This window comes from Procambarus clarkii, chromosome 28, assembly GCF_040958095.1.
Source record: "Procambarus clarkii isolate CNS0578487 chromosome 28, FALCON_Pclarkii_2.0, whole genome shotgun sequence".
Taxonomy (NCBI): Eukaryota; Metazoa; Arthropoda; class Malacostraca; order Decapoda; family Cambaridae; genus Procambarus; species Procambarus clarkii.
Genome location: NC_091177.1, coordinates 40,167,807 through 40,188,764, shown reverse-complemented (window position 1 = coordinate 40,188,764; position 20,958 = coordinate 40,167,807). Strand labels below are relative to the sequence as shown.

Sequence of the window (20,958 nt, the reverse complement as noted above, 5' to 3'; positions counted from 1 at the left end):
GTATGTACAAGACGCCTTAATCCACTTGACCATCACGACCGGACATAATGAGGTGATAGCCGAGGCTATTTGAACCACCCCACCGCCGGCACTCGGATAGTTATCTTGGGCATAGCATTTTACCAAATCACCTCATTCTTAGGGGCACACGTGAGGAACACAAATGCGACCAAGCCAGAATGGTCCCCTGGACAATATGCAACTGAAAACTCACACCCCAGAAGTGACTCGAACCCATACTCCCAGAAGCAACGCAACTGGTATGTACAAGACGCCTTAATCCACTTGACCATCACGACCGGACATAATGAGGTGATAGCCGAGGCTATTTGAACCACCCCACCGCCGGCACTCGGATAGTTATCTTGGGCATAGCATTTTACCAAATCACCTCATTCTTAGGGGCACACGTGAGGAACACAAATGCGAACAAGCCAGAATGGTCCCCTGGACAATATGCAACTGAAAACTCACACCCCAGAAGTGACTCGAACCCATACTCCCAGAAGCAACGCAACTGGTATGTACAAGACGCCTTAATCCACTTGACCATCACGACCGGACATAATGAGGTGATAGCCGAGGCTATTTGAACCACCCCACCGCCGGCACTCGGATAGTTATCTTGGGCATAGCATTTTACCAAATCACCTCATTCTTAGGGGCACACGTGAGGAACACAAATGCGAACAAGCCAGAATGGTCCCCTGGACAATATGCAATTGAAAACTCACACCCCAGAAGTGACTCGAACCCATACTCCCAGAAGCAACGCAACTGGTATGTACAAGACGCCTTAATCCACTTGACCATCACGACCGAACATAATGAGGTGATAGCCGAGGCTATTTGAACCACCCCACCGCCGGCACTCGGATAGTTATCTTGGGCATAGCATTTTACCAAATCACCTCATTCTTAGGGGCACACGTGAGGAACACAAATGCGAACAAGCCAGAATGGTCCCCTGGACAATATGCAACTGAAAACTCACACCCCAGAAGTGACTCGAACCCATACTCCCAGAAGCAACGCAACTGGTATGTACAAGACGCCTTAATCCACTTGACCATCACGACCGGACATAATGAGGTGATAGCCGAGGCTATTTGAACCACCCCACCGCCGGCACTCGGATAGTTATCTTGGGCATAGCATTTTACCAAATCACCTCATTCTTAGGGGCACACGTGAGGAACACAAATGCGAACAAGCCAGAATGGTCCCCTGGACAATATGCAACTGAAAACTCACACCCCAGAAGTGACTCGAACCCATACTCCCAGAAGCAACGCAACTGGTATGTACAAGACGCCTTAATCCACTTGACCATCACGACCGGACATAATGAAAAATAGCCTCGGCTATCACCTCATTATGTCCGGTCGTGATGGTCAAGTGGATTAAGGCGTCTTGTACATACCAGTTGCGTTGCTTCTGGGAGTATGGGTTCGAGTCACTTCTGGGGTGTGAGTTTTCAGTTGCATATTGTCCAGGGGACCATTCTGGCTTGTTCGCATTTGTGTTCCTCACGTGTGCCCCTAAGAATGAGGTGATTTGGTAAAATGCTATGCCCAAGATAACTATCCGAGTGCCGGCGGTGGGGTGGTTCAAATAGCCTCGGCTATCACCTCATTATGTCCGGTCGTGATGGTCAAGTGGATTAAGGCGTCTTGTACATACCAGTTGCGTTGCTTCTGGGAGTATGGGTTCGAGTCACTTCTGGGGTGTGAGTTTTCAGTTGCATATTGTCCAGGGGACCATTCTGGCTTGTTCGCATTTGTGTTCCTCACGTGTGCCCCTAAGAATGAGGTGATTTGGTAAAATGCTATGCCCAAGATAACTATCCGAGTGCCGGCGGTGGGGTGGTTCAAATAGCCTCGGCTATCACCTCATTATGTCCGGTCGTGATGGTCAAGTGGATTAAGGCGTCTTGTACATACCAGTTGCGTTGCTTCTGGGAGTATGGGTTCGAGTCACTTCTGGGGTGTGAGTTTTCAGTTGCATATTGTCCAGGGGACCATTCTGGCTTGTTCGCATTTGTGTTCCTCACGTGTGCCCCTAAGAATGAGGTGATTTGGTAAAATGCTATGCCCAAGATAACTATCCGAGTGCCGGCGGTGGGGTGGTTCAAATAGCCTCGGCTATCACCTCATTATGTCCGGTCGTGATGGTCAAGTGGATTAAGGCGTCTTGTACATACCAGTTGCGTTGCTTCTGGGAGTATGGGTTCGAGTCACTTCTGGGGTGTGAGTTTTCAGTTGCATATTGTCCAGGGGACCATTCTGGCTTGTTCGCATTTGTGTTCCTCACGTGTGCCCCTAAGAATGAGGTGATTTGGTAAAATGCTATGCCCAAGATAACTATCCGAGTGCCGGCGGTGGGGTGGTTCAAATAGCCTCGGCTATCACCTCATTATGTCCGGTCGTGATGGTCAAGTGGATTAAGGCGTCTTGTACGTACCAGTTGCGTTGCTTCTGGGAGTATGGGTTCGAGTCACTTCTGGGGTGTGAGTTTTCAGTTATATATATATATATATATATATATATATATATATATATATATATATATATAAGAAGGAACTTATATAGGTTCCGGGAAGGACCGGCTATTTCCTTCGCGGAAGGAGCCGGTCAGTGGGACACTTGTCAACTCTCATCCTCGACCGACTTTTCCAAATGACTGCAAACAGTCCAAATGGGATAGCCCCATAGTGGAGAACATCGCCCACATCATGAATCCAGCAATGATGTGGCGTAATATATATAATTGTGTAATATATATATATATATTAATATGTATTGTGTAATATATATATTACACAATACATATTAATATATATATTAATATGTATATATTATTATTATGTATATATTATTAATATGTATATATTATTATATATATTAATATGTATATATATATTATTATATTGTGTAATATATATATATATATATATATATATATATATATATATATATATATATATATATATATATATATATATATATATATATATATGAAAACTCACACCCCCAGAAGTGACTCGAACCCATACTGCCAGGAGCAACGCAACTGGTATGTACAGGACGCCTTAATCCACTTGACCATCACGACCGGACAAAAAACTGATGGTAGCCGAGGTTATTTAGCCCATCAGCCCGCCGGCACTCTGATGGTAATCTTGGGCATAGCATTTTATCAAATCACCTCATTCTTTGGGGCACACGTGAGGAACACGTGTGCCACGAACACGAACCAGAAATTAGTAACTCATTGGTGGTACCTTATGCGAGTGGACTTGAAAAACTGTTTCCTGTTTTTAAGAAACTTAATATTAATATGGTGTTCACTAGTAGTACGATCAAGTCCAATTTAATAAAAAACTCCCCTGGTACAGAAGGTTGCGTGTATTCGATTCCCTGCAATAATTATGATTTTGTGTATCTTGGACAAACAGGAAAGTCCTTAGAATCGCGGTTGTCACAACATGCTTATAGTATTAGAACTGTCCAAACGTCAAGTGCATTGTATCTGCACACGAGTTTATGTGATCACAATATTAACTGGAATGAGGCGAAAAGCATTACCAACCGTGGTGGTTGCATGGAACGGAATTTGATTGAGTCTGCTCTAATCAGTCAGTGTCCAAATCTTCTTAATATTAGTACTGGTATGTACAAACTTGATCCATTTTTTAGTTATAACATTGCACAACAGTTTATGAAAAAACTCTGATAAGGAAGGTTACAATGTCTCATAACAATTTTATATTCATATATCGTGTTTCATGAGGTTTTTCTTTAATCTTTCATCCTTATTCTCTGACCGCTTAATCCTTTTTGACCATTCAAAGTTATACCTGTTTCTGGTTAATTCTTCCCTAGAGATGGGTTGGTCAGGTCCAGGTGTTGGCCTGTACCCTTCCTCTCTCTTCTCTAGTCAGTTTGGTGTTGACAATGGCTTTAATCACGCCGAAACGTTCACTTCCTTTCATATTTCTCTGTGGATTTTCCGCATATTTATATATATATATATATATATATATATATATATATATATATATATATATATATATATATATAAATATATATATATAACTTTAGAACACTTTCCCACCAGGAGACTCGAACCCTAGCCAGCACAGAAGCCTTCCAGCAACTGGCATAACAGGTACGCCTTAACCCTCTCCACCTGTTATGCGTACCTGTTATGCCAGTTGCTGGAAGGCTTCTGTGCTGGCTAGGGTTCGAGTCTCCTGGTGGGAAAGTGTTCTAAAGTTGTATACTTCACTCTCGTGTTTAGGAGAGTTGTGCCTTATATATATATATATATATATATATATATATATATATATATATATATATATATATATATATATATATATATATATATATATATATATGTATATATATATATATATATATATATATATATATATATTATATTATATATATACATATTTATATATATATATAATATATATATATATATATATATATATATATATATATATATATATATATATATATGTATATATATATATATATATATATATATATATATATATATATATATTATATATATACATATTTATATATATATATAATATATATATATATATATATATATATATATATATATATATATATATATATATATATATATATATATATATTTATATATATATATATATATATATATATATATACATATAAGCACAGAGTAAATTTATATTCGTTATTAACAATACAAATATATGTATGGATGCATGCAGACGGTGGGGCAGCAGACTGACCAGCCTCCCAGCAGCACCTTCGGCGCCAGTGTGGGCCTCTCAGTGATCTACGACGCGTATCAGCACGACTATGTGTTGGTCCTGGCCAGGGAGAGGCTGCGCCAGGCGGACAAGGACAAGGACGACGACAGGGAAAAGAAATCTGGCAAAAAGGTTTGTGGAAATAAGATTTTTCTTTGAAAAAATGTACAGGAATAAATAGATGCCCAGCAGGTTAGTACAGGGGTACACACACGGGGACAGGTGCCCAGCAGGTTAGTACAGGGGTACACACACGGGGACAGGTGCCCAGCAGGTTAGTACAGGGGTACACACACGGGGACAGGTGCCCAGCAGGTTAGTACAGGGGTACACACACGGGGACAGGTGCCCAGCAGGTGAGTACAGGGGTACACACACGGGGACAGGTGCCCAGCAGGTTAGTACAGGGGTACACACACGGGGACAGGTGCCCAGCAGGTTAGTACAGGGGTACACACACACGGGGACAGGTGCCCAGCAGGTTAGTACAGGGGTACACACACACGGGGACAGGTGCCCAGCAGGTTAGTACAGGGGTACACACACACGGGGACAGGTGCCCAGCAGGTTAGTACAGGGGTACACACACGGGGACAGGTGCCCAGCAGGTGAGTACAAGGGTACACACACGGGGACAGGTGCCCAGCAGGTTAGTACAGGGGTACACACACGGGGACAGGTGCCCAGCAGGTGAGTACAGGGGTACACACACGGGGACAGGTGCCCAGCAGGTTAGTACAGGGGTACACACACACGGGGACAGGTGCCCAGCAGGTTAGTACAGGGGTACACACACACGGGGACAGGTGCCCAGCAGGGTAGTACAGGGGTACACACACGGGGACAGGTGCCCAGCAGGTTAGTACATTGGTACACACACGGGGACAGGTGCCCAGCAGGTTAGTACAGGGGTACACACACACGGGGACAGGTGCCCAGCAGGTGAGTACAGGGGTACACACACGGGGACAGGTGCCCAGCAGGTTAGTACAGGGGTACACACACACGGGGACAGGTGCCCAGCAGGTTAGTACAGGGGTATACACACACGGGGACAGGTGCCCAGCAGGTTAGTACAGGGGTATACACACACGGGGACAGGTGCCCAGCAGGTTAGTACAGGGGTACACACACACGGGGACAGGTGCCCAGCAGGTTAGTACAGGGGTACACACACACGGGGACAGGTGCCCAGCAGGTTAGTACAGGGGTACACACACGGGGACAGGTGCCCAGCAGGTGAGTACAGGGGTACACACACGGGGACAGGTGCCCAGCAGGTTAGTACAGGGGTACACACACACGGGGACAGGTGCCCAGCAGGTTAGTACAGGGGTACACACACACGGGGACAGGTGCCCAGCAGGTTAGTACAGGGGTACACACACACGGGGACAGGTGCCCAGCAGGTTAGTACAGGGGTACACACACGGGGACAGGTGCCCAGCAGGTGAGTACAGGGGTACACACACGGGGACAGGTGCCCAGCAGGTTAGTACAGGGGTACACACACGGGGACAGGTGCCCAGCAGGTGAGTACAGGGGTACACACACGGGGACAGGTGCCCAGCAGGTTAGTACAGGGGTACACACACACGGGGACAGGTGCCCAGCAGGTTAGTACAGGGGTACACACACACGGGGACAGGTGCCCAGCAGGGTAGTACAGGGGTACACACACGGGGACAGGTGCCCAGCAGGTTAGTACAGGGGTACACACACGGGGACAGGTGCCCAGCAGGTTAGTACAGGGGTACACACACACGGGGACAGGTGCCCAGCAGGTGAGTACAGGGGTACACACACGGGGACAGGTGCCCAGCAGGTTAGTACAGGGGTACACACACACGGGGACAGGTGCCCAGCAGGTTAGTACAGGGGTATACACACACGGGGACAGGTGCCCAGCAGGTTAGTACAGGGGTATACACACACGGGGACAGGTGCCCAGCAGGTTAGTACAGGGGTACACACACACGGGGACAGGTGCCCAGCAGGTTAGTACAGGGGTATACACACACGGGGTCAGGTGCCCAGCAGGTGAGTTCATGGGTACACACACGGGGACAGGTGCCCAGCAGGTTAGTACAGGGGTACACACACACGGGGACAGGTGCCCAGCAGGTTAGTACAGGGGTACACACACACGGGGACAGGTGCCCAGCAGGTTAGTACAGGGGTATACACACACGGGGACAGGTGCCCAGCAGGTGAGTACAGGGGTACACACACGGGGACAGGTGCCCAGCAGGTGAGTACAGGGGTACACACACGGGGACAGGTGCCCAGCAGGTGAGTACAGGGGTACACACACGGGGACAGGTGCCCAGCAGGTAAGTACAGGGTTACACACACGGGGACAGGTGCCCACAAGAGCCCAGCAGGTGTTCACAGGAGCCCAGGACAATGAGGCACCTGTGGAGAAGATAGAGTATGAATCGCCCCGGGGAACTAGCCACCATTGCATTAACGTGTTGAGTACACATGACGGTAAAGGAATTGGATAGACCACAAGAGATGCTGAGGAAGGTGAAGACTACAGACGTGGAGACTTCAGTAAGGTGAGAGACTACAGACGTGGAGACTACAGTAAGGTGAGAGACTACAGACGTGGAGACTACAGTAAGGTGAAAGACTACAGACGTGGAGACTTCAGTAAGGTGAGAGACTACAGACGTGGAGACTTCAGTAAGGTGAGAGACAGACGTGGAGACTTCAGTAAGGTGAGAGACTACAGACGTGGATACTACAGTAAGGTGAGAGACTACAGACGTGGAGACTACAGTAAGGTGAGAGACTACAGACGTGGAGACTAGTAGTAGTAGTAGGCATCCTTAGTCTCGGGAGACTATGGAGTTGCGTCCAAGTTGTCAATCCTGGTGCAGCGTCTGGTGTGACTAATGAGGCCAATCCGAGAGTGGCAGTCCATCCCACACCGAGCACAAACGAAGTCCGATTCTGGTCTGTCTTCCTGGCTACCGGCTTTCCTTCTCTGTCCCTTTGCCTCCGATTCCTTGGCAAGTGACTCCTCAAACTTGGAGAGACCACTTTGAACAGACTGCCTCCAGGCTGAACGGTCTGCAGCCAGTGTCTCCCATATAGCAAGATCAACGTCCATGGCTTTCAGGTCCCTCTTGCATACGTCTTTGTACTGCAGCTGGGGCTTGCCTGTTGGACGCTTTCCCTGCATCAGCTCTCCATACAGGAGATCCTTGGGGATCCTGCCGTCGCCCATTCGCATAACGTGCCCGAGCCAGCGCATTCGTCTCTGTTTCAGCATTGTGTACATGCTAGTGATTCTTGCTCTCCTCAAGACGTTGTTGTTTGTCACCTTGTCCTGCCAGGTGATGTCCAAGATGTGTCGAAGGCAGCGCATGTGGTAGGCATTCAGCTGTCTTTCCTGACGGGCGCGGAGTGTCCAAGACTCACTGCCATAAAGGAGAGTGCTCAGGACACAGGCTCTGTAAACCTGAATCTTAGTATACTCAGTTAGCCTATTGTTGGCCCACACTCTCTTTGTCAGTCTGGACATGGTAGTAGATGCTTTACCGATGCGTTTGTTTAGCTCCGTATCAAGAGAGAGGGAGTCAGAGATTGTGGAGCCCAGGTACACGAAGTCGTGAACGACTTCCAGTTTGGAATCGGAGATGCCGATGTCAGGTGGGGAGTCCATTCCTTGTCCCATGACTTGTGTTTTCTTCAGGCTGATGGTGAGTCCGAAAGCCTGAGAGGCCTCGCTGAAGCGGGTCATGAGCCGTTGGAGATCTTCGGCTGAGTGGGCAGTGACTGCTGCGTCGTCGGCAAAAAGGAAGTCGCGCAGACACCTCAGCCGAACCTTTGTCTTGGCACTCAGCCTGGCGAAGTTAAAGGGCTTTCCATCCGACCTGGTCCGGAGGTAAATGCCTTCCGTGACAGATCCGAAGGCGTGCCTCAGCATAACTGCGAAGAAAATCCCGAATAGGGTTGGAGCCAGTACGCAGCCCTGCTTTACTCCACTTCGGATGTCAAAGGCGTCTGATGTTAGGCCATCAAAGACCACGGTGCCCCTCATGTTCTCATGGAAAGATCTGATGATGCTGAGGAGCCTGGGTGGGCATCCGATTTTGGGGAGGATCTTGAACAGGCCATCCCTACTGACAAGGTCGAAGGTCTTCGTCAGATCTATGAAGGCTACGAAGAGTGGCTGCTACTGTTCCCTGCATTTCTCCTGCAGTTGTCTGAGGAAAAAGACCATGTCGATGGTGGACCTGTCAGCTCTGAATCCGTATTGTGATTCTGGATAGGCTCTTTCTGCAAGTACTTGGAGCCTCTTCAATGTGACTCGAGCAAACAGCTTTCCGACAATACTGAGGAGGGAGATTCCATGGTAGTTGTTGCAGTCGCCCCTGTCACCTTTATTCTTATACAGCGTGACGATGTTGGCATCCCTCATGTCCTGTGGCACCTCTCCTTCTTCCCAGCAGAGGCAGAGAGTTTCATGCAGCTCCATGAGCAGGCTACCTCTGCAGCACTTCAAGGTCTCAGCAGGAATGCCATCTTTGCCAGGAGCTTTACCAGAAGCAAGGGAGTCTAGGGCATCGCTGAGTTCTTCGAGGGTTGGTTCGCTGTCGCGCTCCATTAACACAGGCAGACACTCAATGGCTCTCAGGGCGTCTTCGGTGACCACATTGTCCCTGGCGTATAGCTCAGAGTAGTGCTCGACCCAACGCTTCAGCTGCAGTGTCTGGTCCTGAATCACCTCGCCAGTGGCAGATTTCAGAGGAGCGGTCTTCCTCTGGACTGGGCCGAGGGCCTGCTTGATGCCGTCATACATTCCCCTTACATTGCCTGTATCCGCTGCAGTCTGTATCTGGGAGCAGAGCTGGAGCCAATAGTTGTTGGCACATCGCCTGGCACTCTAGCAGTGAGAGACTACAGTAAGGTGAAAGACTACAGACGTGGAGACTACAGTAAGGTGAGAGACTACAGACGTGGAGACTACAGACGTGGAGACTACAGTAAGGTGAGAGACTACAGTAAGGTGAGAGACTACAGACGTGGAGACTACAGTAAGGTGAGGGATTTTCTGAGTGAAGTCTAGTGGGGAGGGAACTAGAAGGGGAGACGACAGCTGATATGGTGTAAGGTATTACTCAGAAATATGAAGATGCAACTACGCAACGAGGAGGTGCATCCCACACAAGTCGGAGGTGAACGGGAACGGGAAAGTATATCTCTGGCTCACTAGGCAGTGCAGAGAAGCACTGAAGAGAAACAAAGTATCATGGGAACAATAGAGAGAGCTCGGGACAGAGGAAAATTGAGAGGCACATAGGAAAGCCAGAAATAAATACACCAGAGTCAGGAGGGAATCTGAGAAACAAATTGAAAAAGACATTGTAGGAAAGGTTAAGGTCTAACCAAAGCTGTTCCAAAGCCATATAAGGAGAATAACAACAGTAAGAGACCACGTGATAAGGCTTAAGAGACAAGGGCGGAAGTCTCCCGGAAAACGACGAAGTGTGCGAGGAACTGAATGAAAGTTTTCAGATCTTTACTACGAACCAATGTGCAGACCAGGGTTGAGTGATAAAAGGCCAGAGGAATCACTGGATGACATAGCAGTCACTGTGGAAGAGGTAAGGAATCACCTGAAGGAAGTAGATGCAACAAAATCAAGTCTGGAGGCCAGACTTAACATTACCGTGGCTGTTGAAGGAGACTGCAGAAGTGCTTTGTCACCCACTAACTGATGTCTTCAATAAAGCAGTTGAAACAGGACATCTCCCCAAATTCTGGAAAAAAACAGATGTAGCCCCAATATTCAAGAAAAGATACAGTCAGTAGGCACAAAATTGCAGACTAGTGTATAGCATGTGAGACTAGTGCCTTACATGCAAGATTCTCAGAGGAGTTGACAGGGTATAAAAAGACAGTTTATGTGTCACACGGTGTACCCGCACAAGGGCTGTCACAGGGAGGGTACCCGCACAAGGGCTGTTACAGGGGGGGGTACCCGCACAAGGGCTGTCACAAGGAGGGTACCCGCACAAGGGCTGTCACAGGGGGGGTACCCGCACAAGGGCTGTCACAGGGAGGGTACCCGCACAAGGGCTGTCACAAGGAGGGTACCCGCACAAGGGCTGTCACAGGGGGGGTACCCGCACAAGGGCTGTCACAGGGGAGGTATCCACACAAGGGCTGTCACCTCGTCATCCGGACATCTCTCTTATCCACCTAGTTGTGTGAGCGGAACGGCTCTAGCTGGTGGGTACCGCCTCTTGTCTTGTCAATTTTTCTGGTATACAGAGTGAGGTAAAAACATTATCAAATTCTTGTCAGTATATCATATATATTTAAAATCTCAAGTGGCTCATTCTGGGTAGAGGTTGACACATACGGGGCCCTCGTGACATACGCACACGCACGCACACATGCACGCGCACATACACACACACACACACACACACACACACACACACACACACACACACACACACACACACACACACACACACACTTGCTGGGAAGACGGGACACCACGAGCGTAGCTCTCATCCTGTAACTACACTTAGGTAATTACTTAGGTAATTACACACACACACACACACACACACACACACACACACACACACACACACACACACACACACACACACACACACACACACACACACACACACACACAGTACACACATATACACACACACTGGAGTATGCGGCCCCAGCATGGAGCCCATAACTTGTCAAGCACACGACGAAGCTGGAAAAAGTTCAGACGTATGCCACTAGACTAATCCCAGAACTAAGAGGCTTGAGTTACGACGAAAGGCTGCGGGAAATGCACCTTACGACACAGGAAGACAGAAGAGTGAGGGGAGACATGATCACTACCTACAAAATCCTCAGGGGAATTGACAAGGTAGACAAGGATAAACTATTCAACACTGGTGGTACGCAAACAAAGTGACACAGGTAGAAACTGAGTACCCAAATGAGCCACAGGGACGTTAGAAAGAACTTTTTCAGTGTCAGAGTAGTTAACAGGTGGAATGCATTAGGCAGAGATGTGGTGGAGGCTGACTCCATACACAGCTTTAAATGTAGATATGATAGAGCCCAGTAGGCTCAGGAATCTGTACACCAGTTGATTGACAGCTGAGAGGCGGGCCCAAAGAGCCAAAGCTCAACCCCGCAAGCACAATTAGGTGAGTACACACACACACACACACACACACACACACACACACACACACACACACACACACACACACACACACACACACACACACATGTGTGATGTGATGTGGTGGAGGCTCACTCCATACACAGTTTCAAGTGTAGATATGACAGAGCCCGATAGGCTCAGGAATCTGTACACCTGTTGATTGACGGTTGAGAGGCGGGACCAAAGAGCCAGAGCTCAACCCCCGCAAACACAACTAGGTGAGTACAACTAGGTGAGTACACACACACACACACACACACACCGGTGGCTGAACGGACAGCACACTTGACGCGTGATCCTGTGGTTCCGGGTTCGATCTTGGGCGCCGGCGAGAAACAATGGGCCTTGTCTTTCACCCTAATGCTCCTGTTACCTAGCAGTAAATAGGTACCTGGGAGTTAGTCAGCTGTCACGGGCTGCTTCCTGGGGTGTGTGTGTGTGGTGTGGGAAAAAAAAAGTAGTTAGTAACAGTTGATTGACAGTTAAGAGGCGGGCCGAAAGAGCAGAGCTCAACTACTGCAAGCACAACTTGGTGAATACAGGGGGGTACCCGCACAATGGCAGTCACATGGGGTACCCTCACAGGGGGGTACCCGCACAAGGGCTGTCACATGGGGTACCCGCACAAGGGCTGTCACAGAGGGTACCCGCACAATGGTAGTCACATGGGGTACCCGCACAAGGGTTGTCACAGGGGGGGGTACCCGCACAAGGGCTGTCACATGGGATACCCGCACAAGGGCTGTCACAGAGGGTACCCGCACAATGGCAGTCACATGGGGTACCCGCACAAGGGTTGTCACAGGGGGGGTACCCGCACAAGGGCTATCACATGCCGTACCCGCACAAGGGCTGTCACAGAGGGGTACCCGCACAAGGGCTGTCACATGGGGTACCCGCACAAGGGCTGTCACAGAGGGTACCCGCACAATGGCAGCCACATGGGGTACCCGCACAAGGGCTGTCACAAGGGGTACCCCCACAAGGGCTGTTACAAGGAGTACCCGCACAAGGGCTGTCACAGAGGATACCCGCACAATGGCAGTCACATGGGGTACCACGCACAAGGGTTGTCACAGGGGGGTACCCGCACAAGGGCTGTCACATGCCGTACCCGCACAAGGGCTGTCACAGAGGGTACCCGCACAATGGCAGTCACATGGGGTACCCGCACAAGGGTTGTCACAGGGGGGTACCCGCACAAGGGCTGTCACAGAGGGGTACCCACACAAGGGCTGTCACATGGGGTCCCCACACAAGGGCTGTCACAGAGGGTACCCGCACAATGGCAGTCACATGGGGTACCCGCACAATGGCAGTCACATGGGGTACCCGCACAAGGGTTGTCACAGGGGGTACCCGCACAAGGGCTGTCACATGCTGTACCCACACAAGGGCTGTCACATGGGGTCTCCGCACAAGGGCTGTCACAGGGGGACAGATAAGCCACAGGATCATTAGAAAGAACTTTTTAGTGTCATAGTTAACGAATGGAATGCACTAGGAAGTGATGTAGTGGAGACAACCTCCATAATATGATTCAAATAGCCTCAGGAATATGTACACCAGTTGATTGACAGTTGAGAGGTGGGACCAGAGAGCCGAAGCTCAACCCCCGCAAGCACAATTAGGTGAGTACAATTGGGTGAGCACTGACAAGTATTCCATGTAAAGTTCTGGAGAGAATAATTAGGATGAGACTACTGGAGCACCTGAAGAGGATAAACTTTGTAGCAGAACGAGGGATTTAGAAGCAGGAAAAGAGTGCTTGACACGGTATCTGATGCAGCTCCAGAGGCGGGCCCAAGAGTTGCACCAGATACCCACAAGAGCAGAGGCAGGCCCAAGAGCTGCACCAGATACCCACAAGAGCAGAGGCGGGCCCAAGAGCTGCACCAGATACCCACAAGAGCAGAGGCGGGCCCAAGAGCTGCACCAGATACCCACAAGAGCAGAGGCAGGTCCAAGAGTTGCACCAGACACCCACAAGAGCAGAGGCAGGTCCAAGAGTTGCACCAGACACCCACAAGAGCAGAGGCAGGTCCAAGAGTTGCACCAGACACCCACAAGAGCAGAGGCAGGTCCAAGAGTTGCACCAGATACCCACAAGAGCAGAGGCAGGTCCAAGCCCCAAGCACCATTAGATATAATGACCCAACCATACATCAGAAGATGAAGAACCGACGACGTTTCGGTCCGTTCTCGACCGCGACTTATAATGTAAAGTCGATTTTGACCATTACCAACACACACACTTGATAATGGTCCAGGACGGACCGAAACATCGTCGTCTTCTCACCCTCAAGTGTGTGGTTTGGTCATCGTATATTCAGCCACGTTATTGTGACTCATCGTCTGCACCATCAGATAAACGCTATTGCAAAGTCACTCGAAACATACATCACGCACTTGAAAACATTCATGTATTGCTTCACAAACGCTAGAAACAAGCACACGTATCGGCATATGCATATGTACTTAAACATGTATTATTATTTTACCTGTATTTACCTAAGCGTCACCATCTCTAGTGGCCTCTGGGGTAAAACTAATATTGCGTCATCAGTAGCAACAAAAATCGTAAATTTTATGATTTATAATAAGTATCTAGATACTTTTCTGTATTGTAAAAACTATAGCGACTTATAATGTAACCCATTATTGTGTGTATATTATTATTGTGTAAATCATTATTTGTTTATTAAATGATATTTAATACATATTTACCATGAAAATATGTGTATAAATGATATACACATATTTTCATGGTAATTTACTCAAATAGTTCAAGAGTAATTGTGGCATATTACTGTGTAAACAGGTTCAATGTCATATTATTGTATACACATATTGTCATAGTATTGTATATACACATATACATGTTAATATATTTTGGTAGCAGTCTTTCTTGTAAACATATGTTGTTGAATATGACCGAAAAGATTAATAATTCTAACACGAATTTTCTCAATATTTCTTATGTTTTTCTTCACTGTCGGTTGTAATAAAAATAACAATTCTCCGAAATTCATTTTTTACTTGTCTAACGCCTGAGCACGTTTCGTAATTCGTATTACATTTTCAAAGACTTAATTTACACACAAATTCTTCGTACTTATACTCTATTGGATGAGGTGATATGGTACAAAAGTTTTGGGTGAGGTGACAAACAGAAGAAAGAACACGAAACAATGGGTATAAATTGGATAAGTGAACCTATGAATGGAAGTAACTGCAGAAGGTCTATTGGCCCATACTTCCTCTTGCTGCTTCCATATTGGTTCGGGGTCTTGAAGTGGGTAGAATATAGTTGTGCATTAATTCGCTGTTGATTGCTGGTGTTGACTTTTAGATGTGTAATGCCTCGTTGATGTCTAGCCGCCTGCTATCGCTGTACCTATCGATGATTTGTGTGTTGTTTAATAAGATTTCTCTGGTGATGGTCTGGTTGTGAGAAGAGATTATGTGTTCCTTGATGGCTCCCTGTTGCTTATGCATTGTTAGTTGCCTAAAAAGAGACGTTGTTGTCTTGCCTATATACTGAGTTTTTTGGGGCTTACAGTCCCCAAGTGGGCATTTAAAGGCATACACGACGTTGGTCTCAATTGTATTTTCTGATTTTTGTCTGTAGGGATAACGTTCCTATCATCAATATTTTTGAGGACCCTTTCCTCCGTTTTATGAGCCGTCGAAAAGAAGTTCCTGTAAAATAGTTTAATTGGGAGTACAAGTGTTGTGTTGGTTTACTCTTCAGAAGTTGCATGGCGTTTTACCTTTCTTTTTATGATGTCTTCAACGAAACCGTTAGAGAAGCCGTTGTTGACTAGGACTTGCCTTACCCTACAGAGTTCTTCATCGACTTCTTTCCATCCTGAGCTGTGGCTTAGAGCACCGTCGACGTAAGCATTGACAACACTCCTTTTGTACCTATCTGGGCAGTCACTATTGGCATTGAGGCACATTCCTATGTTTGTTTCTTTGGTGTAGACTGCAGTATGGAAACCTCCGCACATTTCCATGACTGTTACATCTTGAAAGGGCAGCTTCCCATTGTTCTCCATCTCGTACATGAAACTCAACACAGAATTCTGCTCAAATGCCTCCTTCAGCTGTTACAGACATCTGGTATCAGGTACCTGTGTAAAAATGTTGTCAACATACCTGCAGTATATGGCGGGTTTCAACCCCATGTCAACTAAGACCCTCTGCTCGATGGTGCCCATGTAGAAATTCGCAAACAGGACACCTAGGGGAGAACCCATGGCGACCCCATCTACTTGCTTATACATGTGCCCAACTGGGCTCACAAAGGGTGCCTCTTTAGTGCAGGCTTGGAGTAGTTTCCTCAGTATGCTTTCTGGCATGTCAAGAGGAGTGCAAGCCGGGTCACGATACACTTTGTCGGCTATCATCCCGATTGTCTCGTCCACAGGTACGTTGGTAAATAGTGACTCCACATCCAACGAGGCTCTTATCCCCGTGGCCCGTGCTCCACGCAGTAAGTCGACAAATTCCTTGGGAGACTTCAAGCTGAAAGCACAGGGTATGTAAGGAGTCAGCAACCCATTGAGTCGCTTAGCCAGTCTGTATGTAGGTGTGGGTATCTGGCTGATGATTGGCTGAAGAGGGTTTCCTGGCTTGTGGGTCTTAACAATTCCATAGACATACCTATGTCCAGACCGAGTGAGATGGCCCGGAAAGTGGAGTTGGAGATCCTATTGGACGATATATTCGACCTCGAGAGGCAAAAGAAGGTGACCACTAAAGACACCTTGCAAGCAGAACTTGTTGCAGAAGGAGGAAAGTTTCGAGGTAACTACAGAAGCACCATACTGTCCCCCGAACTCAAGGCGGCAGCTTTCGTGAGAACAAGGAGATAGTTATAAGGAGAGGTGACAAGTCGCCAATATACATCATTCTTAAAAAAAGACGAATATCTGGCAAAAATGAACCTCATACTCTCTGACCAAACTAAATTCCAAAGGGTAACGAAGGACACTACAGCCGAATTGAAAACGAAGGTAAATAGATTGATTGAAACTGTGAATGCAAAAAAATCCGGACTCCACCTGCCAAAAGTTGTTGGGGGAATACAAACCTGGGTATGCCTATGGAAATGTCAAGACCCCCCCAAGCCAGGAAACCCTCTTCGGCCAATCATCAGCCAGATACCCACACCCACATACAGACTGGCTAAGCGACTTAACGGGTTGCTGACTCCTTACGTACCCTGTGCTTTCAGCTTGAAGTCTCCCAAGGAATTTATCGACTTACTGCACGGAGCACGGGCCACGGGGATAAGAGCCTTGTTGGATGTGGAGTCACTATTTACCAACGTATCTGTGGACGAGACAATCGGGATGATAGCAGACAAAGTGTATCGTGACCCGGCTTGCACTCCTCTTGACATGCCAGAAAGCATACTGAGGAAATTACTCCAAGCCTGCACTTAAGAGTCACCCTTCGTGAGCCCAGATGGGCACATGTATAAGCAAGTAGATGGGGTCGCCATGGGTTCTTCCCTAGGTGTCCTGTTTGCGAACTTCTACATGGGCACCATCGAGCAGAGGGTCTTAGTTGACATGGGCTTGAAACCCGCCATATACTGCAGGTATGTTGATGACACTTTTACACAGGTACCTGATGCCAGATGTCTGCAACAGCTGAAGAAGGCATTTGAGCAGAATTCTGTGTTGAGTTTCACGTACGAGATGGAGAACAATGGGAAGCTGCCCTTTCTGGATGTAACAGTCACGGAAAGGTGCGGAGGCTTCCATACTGCAGTCCACGCCAAAGAAACAAACATAGGAATGTTCCTCAATGCCAATAGTGACTGCCCAGACAGATACAAGAGGAGTGTTGTCAATGCTTATGTCGACCGAGCTCTAAGCCACAGCTCAGTATGGAAAGAAGTCGATGAAGAACTCTGTAGGGTAAGGCAAGTCCTAGTGAACAACGGCTTCTCTAACGGTTTCGTTGAAGACATCATAAAAAGAAAGGTAAAACGCCATGCAACTTCTGAAGAGTAAACCAACACAACACTTGTACCCCCTATTAAACTATTTTACATGGAACTTCTTTTCAACAGCTCATAAAACGGAGGAAAGGGTCCTGAAAAATATTGTTGATAGGAACGTTATCCCTACAGACAAAAATCAGAAAATACAACTGATAATTTATTTTAAAACCAAAAAAACCGGCCAATCTACTCATGAAAAACTCGCCAGACACCAAGCAGAACTCTTTGAAGGAGACCAAAGTCGTCTATGCCTTTAAATGCCCACTTGGGGACTGTATGCCCCAAAGAACTCAGTATATAGGCAAGACAACAACATCATCTCTTTCTAGGCGACTAACAATTCATAAGCAACAGGGAGCCATCAAGGAACACATAATCTCTTCCCACAACCAGACCATCACCAGAGAAATCTTAACAAACAACACAGAAATCATCGATAGATACAGCGATAGCAGGCGGCTAGACATCAGCGAGGCACTACACATCAAAAAGTCAACACCAGCAATCAACAGTCAATTAATGCACAACTATATTCTACCTACTTCAAGACCCCGAACCAATATGAAAGCAGCAAGAGGAAGTATGGGCCAATAGACCTTCTGCAGTTACTTCCATTCATAGGTTAACTTATCCAATTTATACCCATTGTTTCGTGTTTTGTCTTGTGTTTGTCACCTCATCCCAAAACTTTTGTACCATATCACCTCATCCAATAGAGTATAAGTACGAAGAATTTGTGTGTAAATTAAGTCTTTGAAAATGTAATATGAATTACGAAACGCGTTCAGGCATCAGACAATTAAAAAATGAATTTTGGAGAATTATTATTTTTATTACCACCGACAGCGAAGAAAAACATAAGAAATATTGAGAAGATTCGTGTTAGAATTATTAATCTTACCTTTTCAGGTCATATTCAACAACATACACATATACATATGTATATGTATATGGTTCCTTGAGACGGGATCAAAGAGCCAGAGCTCAACCCCCCACAAGCACAAATAGGTGAGTACATGACATCATATTATTGTGTACCGTCACACAATGTCATACTTTTGTATTCACACAATGTCATACTATTGTATTCACACAATGTCATACTATTGTATTCACACAATGTCATACTTTTGTATTCACACAATGTCATACTTTTGTATTCACACAATGTCATACTATTGTATTCGCACACAAAGTTTTGTATGCACACCTATAAATTCCTGGAGGTAAAACAGCTTCCCACGTAATCAGAAGGACCAGAACACAGAGGCAGAGACCAAGGCCCATGAGGGTGGAAGACCTGCCCAGAAGGCTCAGGTCAGTTCTCTGGCAATAAAACTCTCCTTTTTTACCTATTTTGGTGTATTTTGTTCATGGCAGTGGAACGTGCAACACAACGCTCCTCTACTTATATGAACGTGCTACACTATGCTCCTCTCCTTACATGAACGTGCAACACAACGCTCTTCTACTTATATGAACGTGCTAACACTACGCTCCTACTACTTATATGAACGTGCTACACTATGCTCTTCTACTTATATGAACGTTCAACACAACGCTCTTCTACTTATATGAACGTGCAACACAATGCTAGTAGCTTAAATTGAGACTATGACCGTCCGCAAGCACCTGGGCCAGGTGTGCCACCTGTGGCCACCTGTCCCAGGTGCAACCCGTTCTCGCAAATTCGTATAGTCAATATTGACATTATTAAATACGTGCATAGGTGACATACTAAACATAACAGATACCCTTGAAAAGCTTCATAGAAAACACCGACCTTACCTAACCTTGTTAGTATGTTAAGATAAGCATCTTATAGCTTCGTAATTACAATTGTTAACTTAACCTATTATAGGTATAGGTTAAGTAATAATTGTAATTACGAAACAATAAGATGCTTATCTTAACATACTAACAAGGTTAGGTAAGGTCGGTGTTTTCTATGAAGCTTTTTAAGGGTATCTATTATGTTTAGTATATCACCTATGCACGTATTTAATAAGTCAATATTGACTATACGAATTTGCGAAGAACGGGTTGCCAGGTGAGCGCAGGGGGATCTGTCTCAGCGAGTGAGAGGAGCTACCGCTTGCCCAGCCGTAGTTTCCCAGGACAATCGTAGTCTCCTGTGTTGAATGGTGTATATGCTTAGGATAAGGGTGAGCATGTGTAGCAGATGTGAAGCTGGTGTGTATGTTGAAGTGAATGTAAGGAAGTGTTGAAAGTATATGTATTGGGAGCAGTAGAGTTGTACAGGTGTGAATGCTTAGAGAGAGTGTTAAGCATGGGAGCCTCTAGAATTAAGCATGGGTTCCTCTAGAGTTAAGGATAGGAGGGTAAGGAGACCGAGCGCGGTATGTGGAAGGATGGGTTAGGGTTGTCGAGAAGGGGATGGCCTGCGGTAGGCTATGAAGATGAGCTGTGGGACACAAGAGGGTAGCTCGCACGTGACCATGAGCGGTATGCTCACCTAGTTGTACTTACCCCGGTGTTATCAGCTGTCAACCATCCTTCACACAGGCTCGGAGAGTTAAAACCACACATTAACCAAAAGACCTCTGTCGAGGTCTTCCTTATGCCTTCCATCCAGCAGATAAAACGCAGTTATCAGCCATTACACACACACACATACACTTGCCAATCTGAAGGTAAGGAGCATAGAAAGCCATTTGTGGCATTACCCTTGCTTCTACCCCTCATAGCTTCACAATATCAGCTGGTGGCAGACCTCCCCCCCTCCTGTCACAATACTTAAACATTTTGTCTCGAAGGACATCTGCTTCTTTTTTCTTAATATCACCTTTCAAGTCAGTGAAATACTAACAGCAGGAGGAAGGGCGGACGCAGTCTCTTACCCAAATCTTTTATGTCAAACGTGGACCCAGGTCCTGACATCTACCCAATCAAGAC

General features: G+C 46.8%; 1 protein-coding gene across 1 annotated transcript in view; it reads left to right on the top strand.

Moving 5' to 3' along the window:
* LOC123755126 (dynein intermediate chain 2, ciliary) overlaps positions 1 to 20,958 on the top strand; it is a 120,396-nt gene that overhangs the window by 44,606 nt on the left and 54,832 nt on the right. The window contains exon 5 of the mRNA XM_069332541.1: positions 4,775 to 4,948. Coding sequence (XP_069188642.1) covers positions 4,775 to 4,948 — 174 coding nt within the window. The remainder of the gene's footprint in view (positions 1 to 4,774; positions 4,949 to 20,958) is intronic.